Below are 17,896 nucleotides of genomic sequence, written 5' to 3'. Positions count from 1 at the left end.
TCTTGAACCTGCCAAGGAATTACAAACTACTTCAGAGAGCTGGATGGAAGTAACAAGTTCCACCTAAAGGATATGAATATTTTTATTTGCACCTACCACCATAGAATATCAGGGTTGGGAGGGACCTCAGCAGGTCATCTAGTCCAACCCCCTGCTCAAACCAGGACCAATTCCCAACTAAAGCATCCCAGCCAGGGCTTTGTCAAGCCTGACCTTAAAAACCTCTAAGGAAGAAGATTCCACCACCTCCTTGGGTAACCCATTCCAGTGCTTCACCACCCTGCTAGTGAAAAAGTTTTTCCTAATATACAACCGAAACCTCCCCCACTGCAACTTGAGACCATTACTTCTTGTTCTGTCATCTGGTACCACTGAGGACAGTCTAGATCCATCCTCTTTGGAACCCCCTTTCGGGTAGTTGAAAGCAGCTATCAAATCCCCCTTCATTCTTCTCTTCTGCAGACTAAACAATCCCAGTTCCCTCAGCCTCTCCTCATAAATCATGTGCTCCAGCCCTGCTGGATTCTTTCCAATTTTTCCACATCCTTCTTGTAGTGTGGGGCCCAAAACTGGACATAGTACTCCAGATGAGGCCTCACCAACGTCGAATAGAGGGGAATGATCATGTCCCTCGATCTGCTGGCAATGTCCTTATTTATGCAGCCCAAAATGCTGTTATAGCCTTCTTGGCAACAAGGGCACACTGTTGACTCATATCCAGCTTCTCGTCCACCATAACCCCTAGGTCCTTCTCTGCAGAACTGCTGCCTAGCCATTTGGTCCCTAGTCTGTAGCAGTGCATGGGATTCTTCCATCCTAAGTGCAGGACTCTGTCCTCATCAGATTTCTTTTGGCACAATCCTCTAATTTGTCTAGGTCCCTCTGTATCCTATCCCTACCCTCCAGTGTATCTACCACTCCTCCCAGTTTAGTGTCATCTGCAAACTTGCTGAGGGTGTAGTCCAGGCCATCCTCCAGATCAGGGATTGGCAACATTTGGCACACAGCCTGCCAGGGTAATCCCCCTGGTGGGCCGGGCTGGTTTGTTTACCTGCTGCGTCTGCAGGTTCGTCTGATCATGGCTCCCATCGGCACTGCGCCGCTTCCCGCAGCCCCCATTGGCCTGGGACAGCAAACCGTGGCCAGTGGGAGCCACGATTGGCCGAACCTGCGGACGCGGCAGGTAAACAAACCAACCCGGCCCGCCAGGGTGCTTACCTCGGCAGGCCGCATGCCAAAGGTTGCCGATCTGTGCTACAGATTGTTAATGAAGATATTGAACAAAACCGGCCCCAGGACCGACCCTTGGGGCACTCCACTTGATACCAGCTGCTGGGAGCCCCACGCCCTTTCAGGAAGCCAGGCCACCCCGGTACGGTGCACTGGCTTACTTTCACCTCTGACCTTACCCCACAGCTCTAGCTCGCCCAAGCACATGGCCAGTCACTCCTCTACCCACTCTAGCCCCCCCCCGCACAAACTGCCCATGGCCCCATAGAATTTCATGATCTGGTTAAAAGCTTCTGGCAGTCCAGATTTGGCCCGTGGTCCACCTATTGATTACCCCACTATATGCTGACAGCATAGGAACATTGAGACTTCTAGGTTCAATTCCAGGAGCTGAAGGGAAGGTTGCTCTAGTAATTGTAGACCCTTCTTTTCGCCCATTCATCCCAGCCTGTCTTTGTCGCCCTCTGATCCTAGCCACCATCAACCCCCAGTCCCCACTTCCTCTGCTCCCATCCCCCTCCTGCCAGCTCCATGGCTCGTTTCCCATATTTCTATTCCTATTTCTCTCCCATACCTAGCTATTATCCCTCTCCCTCCTCCCCTTGGTTCCTATTCACTCCCCACCCCCCCACACACACCGAACTGGTCCTTGTCCTCCCTCTTCTCACCCTCTGCATTCTAGTCAGGCTGCTTTTTCCCCCCTTCTCTTTCACCCTAACCCTAGGTGCCAACAAGGGGAACATTGAGAGCACAGGAGAGAAAATGTCCCTGAGAAGAGTGGCAAAATAGGATCCCATGTCCAGATACTTTCAGATATGGAGACTTCTGGTGTAATTTATCATTCTAGTGAGAAAACTTGCTGGGAAATGGAATTAATTATTTAACTCTTATTACATAAAGTCTCTACTTGCCCCAGCTGACACATTCACTGCTGGGTGCTTAAGGCAGATAGATGAGGCAAGGCTTATCTACATATTTGCATAGCATGGGTATGATGTTCCTGCAGTCCTATGGTAGGACAAACTTCCATTGAGTTCAGTGGAAGTTTTGCCTGTGAAAGGAAATAAGGATCATGCCTCAGCTATTTAAAAATGTATTATTGTATCCCGGCTCTGGCACTGTTTTCCCTCTGAGCTCTTGTACAAGTATCTGTCTCTGCCTCCTTCCCTACTCCCCCACATCTGTAAAATGGAGAACACCTACCTGGTGCATAGTTTCAGTTCAAGAATACATTGTAATGATTTAGCTTCAGGGATTATTTATCACCTGAAATTTGTCATGCAGAAGGCCAAGGGGGATGAGGTAATATCTTTTATTGGACCAACTTCTGTTAGTGAGAGAGGCACATTGAATTTACATAGAGCTCTTTTTTGGGTCAGCTCAGTGTAAACTCGAAAGCTTATCTCTCTCACCAACAGATATTACCTCACCCACCTTGTCTCTGTAATATCCTGGGAACGACATGGCTACCACAGCACTGCATACCTCACACAGCAAGCATCAGATCAGGTAGTTTGTGCCATTCTGTGGTCAATGTTGTTCCTATTCTCGGATGGCAAATGGAGCCAGAACAAGATTTGATCACTAAAGAGAGAAGATAAAGTTGGAGAAAGAGACTGAAGAGAAAAGATACGAAAGAAAGAAAGAGGTGGAAATGCAAGGGACTCATGAAAGAAGAAAAAGTTTTGCAGTGCTAAGTATATTGTCGAGTCCTTTGCAAGATGCACTTCTCCATAGACTACAAGAATTGTGCACTTGAGGTGAACAGATAGTAAGTGTGAAAAGTTATACCTTTGAAAGGACGTTGTGCTACTTACATTTGAAACGTTCCCAGGTATGGGTAATAAGAAGCAAAGCCTCCTGAGAAAGCCATCTTGTCATTTGGACATCATGGCCAATTAATCTTTTTCTGAATGTTTACGGCTTACAGAGATTTGAGGGAGGTCTGAAATCCTTTTAGTCAGAAGTTATAAAGCTGAGTCACATGAGTAAATGATATCAAGGAGCTTCTGGTAAGAGACCAGGGCCAAAACAAAGGGGTTTACTAGTCAGCAGGCCAACAAAGCTTCCAAGATTGCATCATACTTTGTAAATTACATATTGTTGGCAGAGAAAATGTTCTAAACCTGTGGGAGACCCAACTTCCAGCATAAAGTTACAAACTTCTAATACTACTCTGATGCAGTCATGCACACTTCCCAGTAAAAGTGCAGTCATACTACCACAAACTTTGTTCTTCCTCACCTCATCCCTTCCCTAGTTTGTTACCCTGACTCATTGGTTCAAATTTATAATTAGATTGTCAGCACTTGGGAGCACAGACTGTGACTTCTATTTAATCTGTGAAATCTGTATACAATTTTGGGTACTGTAAGCCCTGTCAAAAGTAAACAAATATAAAATAAGTATGGATTCCAACCAAGAATGATGACCTAGGCCTATTTGTACAAAATATCACTAAAGTTCCAAAAAATTCAACACCTTCCCAGTGACAGGTCTTCTTGACCTTTCAGCTAAGTATCTACTTAGTATTAGTTCATTGATTTGATATCACATACGGGGCACTGTTAGGGGGCCAGAGCTGCGTTTGGGAGAGAGGGATGAGAACTAGAGATCTGGAACAGACAATCTACTAGAGCGCTGCCGCCACGCATACCCAAACCCCGCTGAGTGCGCTAGGCTGTGTTTACTGAGGGTTTGACGTCCTGGGAAAATGTCCCCGACCACAGCCTGGTCCATTTGCCTGTGTTTTATCACCTACCAGCACCACCCTCCCCTCTTGCCATAGCAACCACAAAGGCGCCTGCAGACCCGCCCTTGCTGCGGCAGCTGCCGGGCTGGGCGTGGTGTTTGCAGTGCGGCCCGGGAGGGGGAGGGCAGCTGGGCAGGGCTGACGCTCAGCTCACGTATCCCATGATGCTGCCGCGTGCCACCGCCTCCTCCTTTCCGCGGCCAGGTTTTCCAGCCAGCACAGCAGCAGCCGCCGCAGCCCCTGCCTCGCAGTGCCAAGGCTGGGCTAAAGGATCCGGGCGTTGCGTGCTCTCCAGCCAGCGGGGAGCCGAGCGGTCTCGCCATGACGGCGTCCATGAGGCAGCGGTTTGATAAGTTTCTCCACGAGAAGAACTGCATGACCAGCGTGCTGGAGAAAATCGAGACCAAGACGGGGGTGAACCGATCCTACATCGCCATCGGTGAGTGAATGCCCCGCTCCCCACCGCCGCCCGGGCTGGGGCTGGCCGCTGCTGGCCCCCGAACACGCCCGGCCTGCGGGCAGGAGCTGCGGTCAGTGCCCGTGAGCCCGGGCAGCAGCTCTGCCGGGGAGTGGCCTCCCGGGTCCCTGCTCTGGGTTATGTAACCGGGTTTTGGCGAGGAGGAGGAGGAGGAGGAGGCGTGGGGAAGCCCGGCTGAGCAGAGGGGCAATGGAGGAGGAGGAGGAGGAGGAGGTACTGTATGTCTGGGATTGGGTGTCTGCGGCAGCTGAGACAGAGGAGCGGCAGCAGCAATGTTGTGCTCTCCGGTTACGCCAGCCCAGCTCCCCCCTCCCCCTTATTGCTTCCCTGGCCCTGCCTTCTCCTTGGGGCGATTTCTGCTGCATGGATGCTCCTGAGCCGTCTTGTCAATTGCTCTCCCCTTCCCCCAAAAAAGGGCGTACCGGGAGAAACCCCTTCTCCAGGGATAAACCCTTCCTGGGCGATGGCATCTGGCCCAGCGCATTTGCGTGGAACGGGGAGGAGGGGAAAGGGCGAGTTACTCCCAGGAGGTGGAAATTGACTAGCCAGCGCGGTGGACGTGTCTGCGCCTGGACACTCTGCTTCCCGCCCCGATCCGGCATGATGTACCCCTTTACTGTCACAGGTTAGGAGCTGCTCCCCGGGCTGGCTTGTCGGGGGCGGGCAATAGGCGACTGGGGCTCCATGCGGCAGCGGTGGAGCGAGCGGCTGACTCGATAGCTTGATGTCTTTCCTACCGGTCCAGAGCCATTAAGAAAACGCCCCGTCTATATATAACCGGTTGCTTCCCCTGTCTAATGCTCTATCTGCTTTCTCCCTGGGTAGCTATCATTGGCGTGCTGGCCGTGTACCTGGTGATCGGCTATGGAGCATCTCTACTGTGCAACCTGATCGGATTCGCTTATCCTGCCTACATCTCGTAAGTGCCTCAAACGCACCCTCCTGCACAGTGCTGTCCCGGAAACAAGCCATCTGAAAGGGGAAGAGGGGAGGGAGCACCTCTCTAGAGAGAGCACTATTCCAGTGCTGGATTTTCTCTGTGGGGATAATTTTTTAGGTGATGTTTGTAGCATTTCAAGTTTGTGGTGATTTTATCCTGCTCATTATTTTATCCTCTTGCATTCAAATTGTCCAAGTTTGAGACAATCTGGTGGATTAATGTGCTAGTGAAATGTGCAGATGGTGAAACTTCCCGAGGGCCCTATGTTCACAGCTTGCGAAAACATTGCCTGTGGCTTTTTAAAAAGACAATGTCTATGGATTTCTGACTATGCGAATAGGGTTCCTTGTTACAAGGTGAAACATTAGTCATTGGGTGCTTATTTCTGTAGGATTGTGTTAAGGCTGGCCCTTGGTATAGATTATAGCTGTTATAGATTATGATTTTCAAGTTTTAATTTTTCTTAAGTTAAAGACTTGCCACTTTGGAACCATGGTGGGCAGATGTTGTTGTTGCAAAACAACTGAACAATGTTGAGTAAGACCGATGAGTACTGCAAAGTTGAGACTCTGCCCAGAAAGCTAATAAAGAGTTGGAATTTCAGAAACATACGTCAGATCAAATATCAGTTGGATGGAGAGGCAGTGCCTGTGACTTTAAAAAAATATTTCCATGGCTTTTGCCCTTTCTATCATGAATGTTAGTTAGCTTATTTTATTATTTTGGAACTTTGTATTAATGCAAAGTTACAATAAAACATTAACATACTACACCATACATTACTTATTCAGGATCAGCATAATATTCAAATAACTTGGCTAAAGATTCTAGCTTGCTGGCTAGGAGGTTTTCCTCCTTTGAGTATGCTAGAAAGGGTGGCCAAATTTCTAAATACCTATCCTCTTTTTGGTGCTTCTCTTGTGTACATATTTGTTGTGCGAACTTTTCCATTACAAGAACAATCTGTTTTACTATACCTCTGTTCCATAGGAGGAAGGGGTCACATTTTCCAATTTTAGTGGATATTTTTTAAAGATTTTTTTTTTTAAATTACCTTTGCAAAATCACAGTCCTCTAGCTTACACTCTTTATAGTGCCTGTGGCATTGAAGTGCAATACTTCTGAATTTTATCACTCCTTTTATGCTAGTATGTGTAGTCGCTAATGGGAAAACTCACTTGAGTTTTACATGGTTAAAGTGGAAACATGAAAATCTGTCATTTCCCCCTAACACTCCACCAAGAGTGCTTTTTTTCCTGCATGTGCTAGATGGTAAGGTATTATGTTAGGCAATCTTAATGCTTAAAAACCTGTTCTTATTATGTTCCAGCTTTTGGTTTTGAAGTGTGATCCCTTAATGAAAGGTTGAATCATATGTTGCATTTGCTTCTAGTGATGAGAGAAATCCAATATTGTAACAATAGTAATTATTTCTAAGACTGATATGGATATTTTAGTTTAGAGTACACTTTGAGATATTCACTAGGGCAGTGATCTAGTGTAAGCATATAACCTAGGCTGTGATAAAAACTAACAGCATTGTATAAAGAATCTGAGAATAGATCCATATTTAAGGAGGCCTCCTTGCTCCAAAATGACTGCTGTTCAAGAGGCTAGAAGTAACATGTAGGAGCAGCACTTGACAGTAAACGAGAGACAGGATTAAAAATATTTTTAAAAATCCACAAGACAATATGGGGAAGCAGTCTGAACTTGTTCTGTAGCAAGGGCAGTCAATCTGGTACCTTTCACAAGTACTACATTAACTTTAAAAATGGAAAAAATAAAACCTGTTTCCTGTTAGGACAGAATACAATATTGTAAAAGGTCTTGGAAATTTATTAAACTTCTATTTAACTAAATCTGTTCATAAAATGGAACTTTCTAACTGTACTAATGCTTTTAAAATCTGATGTTTGCCTTTCACACAATAGTGCTTTTGTTTTAAATATAGTCAGCAGTATTTGTAAGTACACGATCCGTGGCCAGCATATGGCCAGCCCCTTTCTAGTTTGCAAGGGAAAATGCAAACTATATTGCAGTGTTTGTTCTTCCTCTTGATTATTCTGACATCTTGAAGGTTGGCTCAGCTTCAGGCTGTGACTGGTTTAATGCTACCTTCTTGAAACAACTTATGATCATTATGCTTATGGAAAAGTCTAACTCTATTAAAAATAATTAGATAAGTTCATAGGTCCATCAATGGCTATTAAGCCAAGATGGCCAGGGACACAACCCTGTGCTCTGGGTGTCCCTAAACCTCTGAGGGTACAGCTACGCTGCACAGGTGGCCCATGCCAGCTGACTTGAACTTGTAAGGCTTGGGCTAAGGGGCTTTTTGGACTCAGAGCTCTGGGCCCTCCCACCTCGCAGGGTCCTAGACCCGTGGGTCCAGTCCAAACCCAAACACCTACAACTCAATTAAATCCCTTTAGCCCAGGGGTTCTCAAACTGGGGGTTGGGACCCCTCAGGTGGTCGTGAGCTGTCCGCCTCCACCCCAAACACCATTTTGCCTCCAGCATTTGTAATGGTGTTAAATACATAGTGTTTTTAATTAATAAGGCGGGGGGGGGTGTTATCTTTATTTTTCTCTTGTTGGTTTCTGTTCATAAAAAAATATCCACATGGCAGCTGTGATTATGGAACATTTTCTATGGCTAGTTGAGTCACATTGTATACTTCAACATCAAGTAATTATATAACATGTGGACATGGTTTGTTTTTTATTGGCTTTTTTTTTTTAACAGCACTCATCACAGTACAGTAACTCCTCACTTAACGTCCTCCCGCTTAATGTTGTTTCGAAGTTATGTCGCTGCTCCATTAGGGAACATACTCGTTTAAAGTTGTGCAATGCTCCCTTATAACGTCGTTTGACTGACTTTACAAGGGAGGATTGCACAAGTTCCTCTTTGCCGCCGCCTCCTCCCCCTCCCTCCCAGCACTTCCCCGCCGCCAAACAGGCGCTTAGGACTTTTTGGGAGGGAGGGAGCAAGCGAGTGGGCAACCTCACAGCCCCCCCCGGGCAGGGAGGGCCACCCGGAATGCAGGGCTGCAAGGCCCTGGGCTAAGGGGGCCTCGTGGCCCTGGCCTGCATCTCCAAAGCCCCTTTCGGAATGCGGCCCTGCGAGCACGGGCCGGGGGACTCAGGAGGAGCTGGGGCAGCAGCTGGAAAGAAGTGGCACTTTCCCCTTCAAAGCCGGACGGAGAAAAGTGGCACTTTGAAGGGGAAAGCACCGCTTCTCTCCAGCCGCTGGCTGCGCAGCTGCCCCTGCTCCTCCTGAGTCCTCCGGCTCGTGCTCGCAGGTCCGCATTCCGAAAGGGGCTTTAGAGCTGCAGGCCAGAGCCCCAAGGCCCCCTTAGCCCCGGGCCCTGCAGCCCTTAAAGCCCCTGCGTTCTGGGTGGCGGTGCCTGCCGGGGCAGCTCCCAGAATCGCGGCTATGGGGGCAGTGCCACGCTGTGCAGAGCCACCTGCACACCCCCTACACCAAACAGGAACTGCCCCAGGTAAGTGCTCTGCACCTCCTCCCGCACCCCCATCCTGAGCGCCCTCCTGCACCCTAACTCCCTCCCAGACCCTGCACCCCCAGCCCTGAGCCCCAGGGGTAATCCGGGGCACCTCCCCACCACAGTACAGTACTGTACAGTATATAATGCCTCTTGTCTGCCCAAAAAAATTTTCCTTGGAACCTAACCCCCTGCATTTACATTAAATCTTATGGGAAAATTGGATTTGTTTAACATCGTTTCACTTAAAGTTGCATTTTTCAGGAACATAACTACAACGTTAAGTGAGGAGTTAGATTCTACAGTAAGTATTTGCATGTATCTTTTGGTACATAAATATTCTGATGTGAGTGCATGGAGAATGACTACATGTTGGCATCCAAAAACTGATGCTGAGCTTTGTTCAGTGAATCAGAAGAAAGACCTCTTTTTCACATTCTTGCAGAGGCAAAATGGTGGCAAATCAGATATGGTCAGTGGCTTTGGATTTAACGATTTGTTTCCTTCCTTTCTGAATTTAGTTAACTTTTTTTCCCTACTTTGTTTTCTTCTATGTAAAGTGAACACAAATGTCTGTGAGGGGTGGGAGGAGTACACAAATTCTCATTTCATGTTGGGTAAGGTAGTCTCTTGGGAGAGGCAGATGCTTTGAAAAGTATCTTATGGCTAACCTGTCCACCATCTTGTGTTGTAAGTCAACTTTGAATTGAAAAGTGCTGTGTGTGTACACAGACATCCTTGATTGGGGCTACATGCCAAAGCTTAATGTTTTAAAAATTAACTATCCATGAATGTATATATTGCAATATGATACTTACCCAGTTTACATTTTCACTTTAGGTTCTTTTAAATATTTATTTATTTATTAAAAGATGTTCTGGGGAAAATACTCCATAATATTAGGCTAAATACAGGGAAAAACCTACATTGTTGTGTGTTACAAACACATTTTAACATATGTGCCTTTTAAGTTAGATATTGTTTCATGTTGAATGAGTACTTTAAAATTCCATACTACAGGGTCTTTTCACTCATCAGAACTTGCCGTAAGGATAAACTGCTCCTTCTTACTAATTTAACGATGCTATCTGATTAATTTTAGTGCATAACTTACTGGATCTTCTTGAGAACTATGCACATATTTGAGTGTGCTGAATTGTATAACAATATTAGTGAAATCTGCCTTAAAGGTGTTGGATAGGACAGTCCTGTTCACTAATAACATGCTCTTGGGACGCTTGCTGTAGGTAAAACTGAAAGCTGTGGCTCATGTTGGAGGTGAGAGAATAAAGTGAGCTAAATTCAGCATATTGTCACAGGGTCTTAATGTGACTGTTCCCAAAGCAGTTAGCTGGATCATTTGAATGATTCAGATCTCAGAAGGTGATGGATGGGGGGGGGGGGGGGGAGACAGGGACAGAACTTTCCCAGTAAATTTTTTTTTTTTAATAGAACAAAGTGGATTCAAGTTTCATTTTCATGGTATGTCTAGTAACTTGTCTCATTTAAAGTTACATTTAACAAAGTACTCAAGCACACTGCTGCAAAAACATGCTTTCCTTGGCTCCTTGTTCATGGGATGGGCATGCCGCTCATTTGTATTGCTAGCCATGTGGGCTAGAGACCATATCAAGTCCCCGTCTACCTTAACCCAATCTACACCAAGCAGACTCTGGGAACACACTTAATTGTTAGTGTCTATTTCTAACTTCTGTGATACTAGGATTTTAATATTGGGTGCTTCCTGTGGCAACCACACTCCTTCCTCTTTTTTTTTTTTTTTTCTTAAACTAACACAGACACGCACAAAGGGACCAACTTAGAATATAGTCAGTTTCAAAATGCAAGTTTGAAAGTAGCTGTGCGTTGTCACACAAGTCCCCCTACTAATTTGTATGGTTTTACAATTAACTGTATTTTCCTATTAAGTTTTATCTTCCTTGTTTTTGAGAGACTTTCATGCAACAGGGAGAAATGAGCTATAGAGTGAAAATGAATATAAAGTGTTATCAAATGCACAAAGTAAACTGGGGGGAGGGGAAATCTATTTTTTCCAGTTAATCTAAAATCACTATAATGGAAAAGAAGTGTTATTTGTAATAATAGCAGGTAACAATTTTCAAGAAGTCTGATTTTTATTTTATTTTAAGTTGGTGATGTTCCTATATGTGTGTTTTGTGCCATCAATGTTGCCATCTTTTTTGCTACCTGAGGAAGATTCTTTTTTGTAATGTTTAAACTTATTCCTCTTATGTGATATGATCAGGGACCCAATCCTGTTGTCCTTTGCCACAGAAATTAGAAGCAAACTTAGGGCTGGTCTACACTTAGTCCGGACTTCGGACTAAGGTACGCAAATTCAGCTACGTTAATAACGTAGCTGAATTCAAAGTACCTTACTCCGGACTTACCGCGGTCCAGACGCGGCCGGAAGTCTCCCCCCGTCGACGCCGCGTACTCCTCTCGGCGAGCTGGAGTACCGGCGTCGATTGTGAGCACTTCCGGGATCGATCCGGGATCGATTTATCGCGTCTTAACCAGACGCGATAAATCGATCCCAGAACATCGATGGCGTGCCTCCGGACCAGCCGGTAAGTGAAGACTAGGCCTTATTTCCAGCCAGCTTTAACTCTGAAGAAGGGAATATCCAGACTACTAAAGGAGGGAAGAGGTGAATAGTAGAAAACGTTTTTGTTGGCAGTGCTTAAATAATGCTGTCAATACTTTTTCCCCTCTCCTATGCATTCTGGAGCATAAGTCTGTTAAATGTAGCCCACTCGTAACCAGTGGTGGTGAACTACCTAACCAAAACCAAAAAGCTATATATAAAAAACAGCTGTGTGTGTGTGTGTGTGTGTGTGTGTGTGTGTGTGTGTGTGTGTGTAAAATATGCATACACTTAAAAAAAAATGGAACAGGAAATGTCTTCGGTGATTTCTAAGTGATGAGGATCATCTGAAACTTTCTTTTAGTGTGCTTTTTTTTTTTTTTGTAATTGCTAAGAATAAGGTCATTTGAAGCAGTAAAACTGCCTTACTGCTAATGTCAAAAAGCAGAAAAACATTTGCGTTTAATTAAACTCTGCTGCTTTGGCTTAATTTATGCTATTAATATTTTGATTAAGCTACATTTTTTGCTACATAGGAAGAAAACTAACAAATACCCATGTAATGAGAGGCAGCATAGTCTAGTGACTGAGATTAGGGGTTGAGAACCAGAAACTTGAGTTCTAATTCCAGCACTGTCACTGGAGCCTTGAGCAAATCACTTTAGCCGTTTTGTCTCCATCTCTAAATGGGTTTACTTTTCCTATACCCAGTGGTATTGTGGCAACTGTTCAGCATTTTGAAAATGTAAAGCATTTATATAAGTGCTCAGAATTAGAGCAATGAGTTTCTTCAACCTCTCTTTTCTCCCTCTTTCCAAATCTGGTGGGAAACACTATTTACTTTTTTCCATATAACTTTTCTCATAAATCTCCAAATGAAATGGCCCATTGTGTCTCCATTGCTGATAATGAGATGAGAAAATGTGCTTGAAGAATTTGATTCTCAATTTAAATGTGAAAGGAAAGCTGCCAAATCTTGCTTTCAGAAATGTTTTAATTTCTACCATTTTCCCCAACCTACACTCTAGGTTTTTAATGAGGGTTAAAACATTGAACAGTATATATCAACTTGATGCATGCTCTTCAGAGTCAGGTCCTCTCAACCTATTTGCCATTTGAATTTCTGAGTCTTATGTCTTACGATTTATTTGTTTTTTGAACAAATCACTGTATCTGGTGGTTAGATAAGTCACAAGTTTTCTTTTAAAGTTAGGTATATTCTAAGCTTGCAGTAATGGTAGGAAAATTAGAATTGCTCTTTATCTTCATATTTCAAGTGGCTCCTCATCCTTTCACAGGAAACTGAAGAGAGGCTCTCTTCAATCAGCTTATAACTGACACAGATATTATATATATTATGGATTGCTGATCAGTTTGGGACATATGTCAAATCTGGCTTTTATTTTTCTCCTCCAGTTTTCACTAGATATACACCTCTACCCTGATATAACGCTGTCCTCGGGAGCCAAAAAATCTTATCGCGTTATAGGTGAAACTGCATTATATCGAACTTGCTTTGATCTGCCGGAGTGCGCAGGCCCCTCCCCATTCCCCTTGGGGCATTGCTTTACCGCGTTCTATCCGAATTCTTGTTCTATCGGGTCACGTTATATCGGGGCAGAGGTATATATAAATGTGTGCGTCTCATTATGTAGCGCTTTTTTTTTTTTTATACCAAGTGGGCCAGATACTCAGCTAATGTAAACTGGTGTGTAGCTCCACTGATGCTGGTAGAGTTACCTTGATTTACATCAGCTGAAGTTCTGGTTCAGTATATTTCTAAAGTGCCTTTGATCCTTAATGATCTCAGAGTGCTTCACAAGCCACATATGCAGCATTGCCAACCCCAAACATTCAAAAATTATGAGTTCGGCACCAAAAATCAGGAGACTTTAAAAAAAAAAAAAAAAAACACCCTGGGGGTTTTTAGTTGACTTCTGGTTTTTGAGATTTTAGGGTACAATTTAGTTACATCTTTAGGCTTTTCTCCATAGCTGAGAGCTAAAACCTTACTTTATCTGTTTGTGTCCAGCAGTTGTGGCTTCAAGTACAAGATATCGAATATCGTGAGACTCACAATACAAATATGAGAGTTGGCAATGCTGCACTAGCCCAATGAAAATGCGGCCTTCCTCTGGGTTGAGAGCACCAATGAGAATATGCTAGTATCAGGAGGGAAAATTTTGGCCAAGGACTGCAGGGCAGTCTCCTACTCTTAAGAAAATAAAAACATTAGGGAATCTTTGTCACTGTCCAAAGCTGCAGCAAAAACCTTATTAAAAAAAAAAAGTTTTCCACGAAAGACTACTACGTAGTTGAGTCCTTGCAGTTTACTATCTAACTTCAGACAGATGAAGGGCTGAGTAGGCCATGCAGGAATTTGAATCCAGGAGTCTATTAGGTCTTTTAAATCTGAAGATTTAGACACTGATCCATCCCTCTGATTGAATCTGGTATTTCTGTGATTATTGGAACATAAGGATGGCCAAACTGGGTCAATGGTCCAACTAGTCCAATGGTCTCCAACCTTTTTATGCCCAAGACAACTTTTTGAATTTAAAGGCAATCCAGGATTTACCCCACCCTGCTCACTCCATTTCCCCCCTTCACCCTGTCACTTGCTCTCCCCCACTCTCTCTCACTTTCACTGGGCTAGGGTAGGGGATTGAGGTTCAGGAGGGGATGCAGGTTATGGGCTGGGGCCAAGGAGTTTGCAGTGTGGGTGAGGGCTCTGGCTGAGCCTGGGGCAGGGGGTTGGGGTGCAGGAGGGGGGGTGAGGGATGCAAGCTCTGGGAGGGAGTTTTGGTGCAGGAGGCGGCTCCGGGCTGGGGCAGAGTGTTGGGTGCAGGTGGGGTACAAGGTGTTGGCTCTGGGAGGGGTGGCAGAGCTGGGGCAGAGTGTTGGGGGGGGCAAGAAGGGGTTTGGGGTGCTGGCTCTGGGAGGGGGCTCAGGGCTGGAGTGTGGCTTCCTGAGCTGCCCCTCTCTGCAAGCACCACTCCCGCAACTCCCATTGGCCACAGCTCCCCATTTCTGGCCAATGGGAGCTGCGGGGGCAATGCTTGCAGGCAGGAGCAGTATGCAGAGGGAGACCCCTGCCCACGGGGCCATGCTGGCCACTTGCAGGAGCGGTGTGGGGCCAAGGCAGGCAGGGAGCAAGCCTTAGTGGCAGCTCTTCTGCACCACTGGAGATCGCGATGGACTGGGAGATTCTCTAGGATCAACCGGTTAGTGACCACTGAACTAGTCCAATATTCTATCTTCCGACAGTGGCTCATGCCAGATGCTTCAGAGGGAATGAACAGAACAATGCAATTTATCAAGTGATCCATCCCCTGTTTTCCCATCCCAGCTTTTGGCAGTCAGAGGTTTAGGGACACCCAGAGCATGGGGTTACATCCCTGACCATCTTAAGTAATAGCCATTGATGGACCTATCCTCTGTGAATTTATCTAATTCTTTTTTTGAACCCAGTTAGACTTTTGGCCTTCAACGTCCCCTGGTAATTCCACAGGTTGACTGTGCGTTGTGTGAAGAAGTACTTCCTTATGTTGGTTTTAAACCTATTGCCTATTAATTTCCTAGGATGAAAGGGTAAATAGCACTTACTTTCTTCACACCATTCATGATCTTATAGACCTCTATCACATCCCCCCTCTTAGTAGCCCTCATTTCTAAGCTGAACAGTCCCACTCTTTTTAAGCTCTCATATGGAAGCAGTTACATAACCCTAAACACTTTTGTTGCTCTTTTCTGGGGTTTTTTGAATTTTAATGTATCTCTTTTTGAAATGGGGTGACCAGAACTGCATGCAGTATCCAAGATGTGGGCATATTATAGATTTATATAGTGGCATTATGATATTATCTGTCTTATTATCTATCCCTTTCCTAATGGTTCCTGACATTAAAATACACCTTTTGCAATTAAATATAAACTTTCTGGTCAAGAATGATTACACCAATTAATGATAACCTCAAGGTATTACATTTTGTCATGGTTAATTAAGAAGGTGCAAATGCTTTGCCAAGAACTAGATCTGAAAACTTCATAGGCCAACTGCCCCTTCTAGCACGACTTACACTAAACTTTTTCATTTATATAAATGTCCGTACTTGACAAAGGTAATTCTTCTGCTGAATCACAATAAATACAACTGTTAAATATGTTGATATTGGTGTCATTGTTATTGTCGCTCATTTTTGTAGCCATAATATGGCACAAGCTGATGAGAAAATGTGTAACCTTTTACTTTCCTATATTTGTTAGTTTTCATTTGATTGCAAGGGGAAGAGCAGTGTGTGGTGTGTGTGTGTGTGTGTGTTTTTTTTAAATTATGGTTGCACAAATTAAGACTGATTCTTTGGGGGTGGGGGGCAGCAGGGGCACCAGAGCCCTTCCAAAAATGGGAGGGGGCCAGAGGCTCCTGTTCTACTCGGAGCCGTAGCCCGGACATAAGAGCCGCGCAGGCAGCTGTGGGGAGCCACAGCGGACACTTCACCTGCCAGTGGTGTGGGAGACCCGAGCAATTCCTGGCCCATGTCCCAGGCCTCTTTTTCCGTTAAGTTAATGATCGCTTTAGCATTGAGATCAATGATACAGGACTGGCCCATTTTAGAATCTAAGGAACATCTGTGGCGGAAATGAAGTTACTGAATATCTGACTATAAACACACACACACACACTCTTTTGTATGTGAATAAAATAAGCTTTTGCAGGCAGAGAGGAAGTCTGAAACATTGGGTTTCAGATAGTTAGCAAGTGGTTTCTCATGCAGTGTGTTTCTATTGGAAGGATGAAACACTTGATTTTTGGCCCCATAGCAAAATAACTGTTCTCACTGCATTCCTGACTCAACATACCTACCAACATCTTGAGGCAAAACAAATTACTTTTAATTTAAATAAACTGAATTGGGCCTTGCCAAAATAGGGATCTGCTCTGATTCTAGTGATTGGTGTAGACAAGTAACTGCTCTTTGTATTAATATAGCTTATGCTGGGGTTTCAAGGAAGGGTAGATTCCACCGGTGCAAGTGGTGTCTTTGCCTGCCAATGCTAAAGGTTGCACCAGGACAGCTAAGTCACTGGCTGGAGTTAAGGCAAATCACCATTCTAGACAAGGCCTTTGACTGGCTGCTGATGGAGCAGGAGCCCACAGTTTAGTGGAAGGGAGCGGAGCTGCCATGTACACCTGCATTATTGGAACCCACAGCTGCACAGGGAGAGAAGCTGGAAGCCTCTGCACCATTGTCAAGCCTCCCAATTAATTAATATCTGCTTCTCCAAATACTTCCACCCCCTTTCTCCATGAATTAATATGCTGCTCCCCCCACCTGGGGTGAGAGTAACTTAAAGGACTTACCGGTACGCCGAAGTCCTGAGTGGGGGCGTGGCCTCAACCGGAAGAGGCAGTGCCTTTCAATATTAAAAGGCCCTGGGGCTCCGGCTGTGGCTGGGAGCCCCGGGGCTTTTTAATCACCCCAGATCTACCAGCTACAGAGGCAGCTATGAACCCTGGGGCTCAGGGGTGAATTAAAGGGCCTGGGGCTCCGGCCGCCACGGAGCTCCGGGCCCTTTAAATCACCGCAGGAGCCCTGCCACTGCTACCCCAGGGCGGCAGGGTTCGGGCTAGGGCTGGGGTAGCGGCGGCGTGGCTCAGGCAGTAATTTAAAGGGCCCGGGCCGCCGCCGCTGAGAGGAGCCCCGGGCCCTTTAAAGCACCGCCGGAGTCCTGCCACCACTGGCGTTCTCTTATTTTTTTGGTTGGCCTCTCCTGTAGTAGGTGACTTCTGGGTACTCTTCTGATTCTGTCAATCTGTTTTTTCACTTCAGCAGGTGGGTATTGTAGTTTTAAGAATGCTTGATAGAGATCTTGTAGTGTGGTGTGTCCACACGATCCATTGTCTACAGCCAAGCTCCAAGATACAACCGCATTTGCTCTAATTCCTCAGACAGAGACCAGCACCTACACGATCTCTATCAAGCATTCTTAAAACTACAATACCCACCTGCTGAAGTGGAAAAACAGATTGACAGAGCCAGAAGAGTACCCAGAAGTCACCTACTACAGGACAGGCCCAACAAAGAAAATAATAGACCACCACTAGCAGTCACTTTCAGCCCCCAACTAAAACCTCTCCAGCGCATCATCAACGATCTACAACCTATCTTGAAAGACGATCCCTAACTCTCACAGATCTTGGGAGACAGACCTGTCCTCGCTTACAGACAGCCCCCCAACCTGAAGCAAATACTCACCAGCAACCACACACCACAGAACAAAAACACTAACCCAGGAACCTATCCTTGCAACAAACCCCGCTGACAACTCTGTCCACATATCTATTCAAGTGACATCATCATAGGACCTAATCACATCAG

At 45.4% G+C, this 17,896-nt stretch overlaps 1 protein-coding gene across 2 annotated transcripts in view; it reads left to right on the top strand.

Annotated features, from left to right (window-relative positions):
- The first annotated feature begins 4,155 nt into the window (after positions 1-4,155).
- Positions 4,156-17,896, top strand: part of REEP5 (receptor accessory protein 5) — a 34,170-nt gene continuing 20,429 nt past the window's right edge. Inside the window, exons 1-2 of one of the 2 annotated variants that reach the window (XM_034773031.1) lie at positions 4,156-4,421; positions 5,286-5,379. In XM_034773031.1, the coding sequence (XP_034628922.1) occupies positions 4,304-4,421; positions 5,286-5,379 (212 nt within the window). In that variant the 5' untranslated portion in view covers positions 4,156-4,303. Of the gene's footprint in view, positions 4,422-4,823; positions 5,086-5,285; positions 5,380-17,896 lie in introns of those variants that run through there. The other variant, XM_034773030.1, reaches the window with a different exon arrangement.

This window comes from Trachemys scripta, chromosome 6 (genome assembly GCF_013100865.1).
Source record: "Trachemys scripta elegans isolate TJP31775 chromosome 6, CAS_Tse_1.0, whole genome shotgun sequence".
In the NCBI taxonomy this organism is placed as follows: domain Eukaryota; kingdom Metazoa; phylum Chordata; order Testudines; family Emydidae; genus Trachemys; species Trachemys scripta.
The sequence above is the reverse complement of the archived record's forward strand: the minus strand, read 5'-3'. Positions and strand labels throughout refer to the sequence as shown.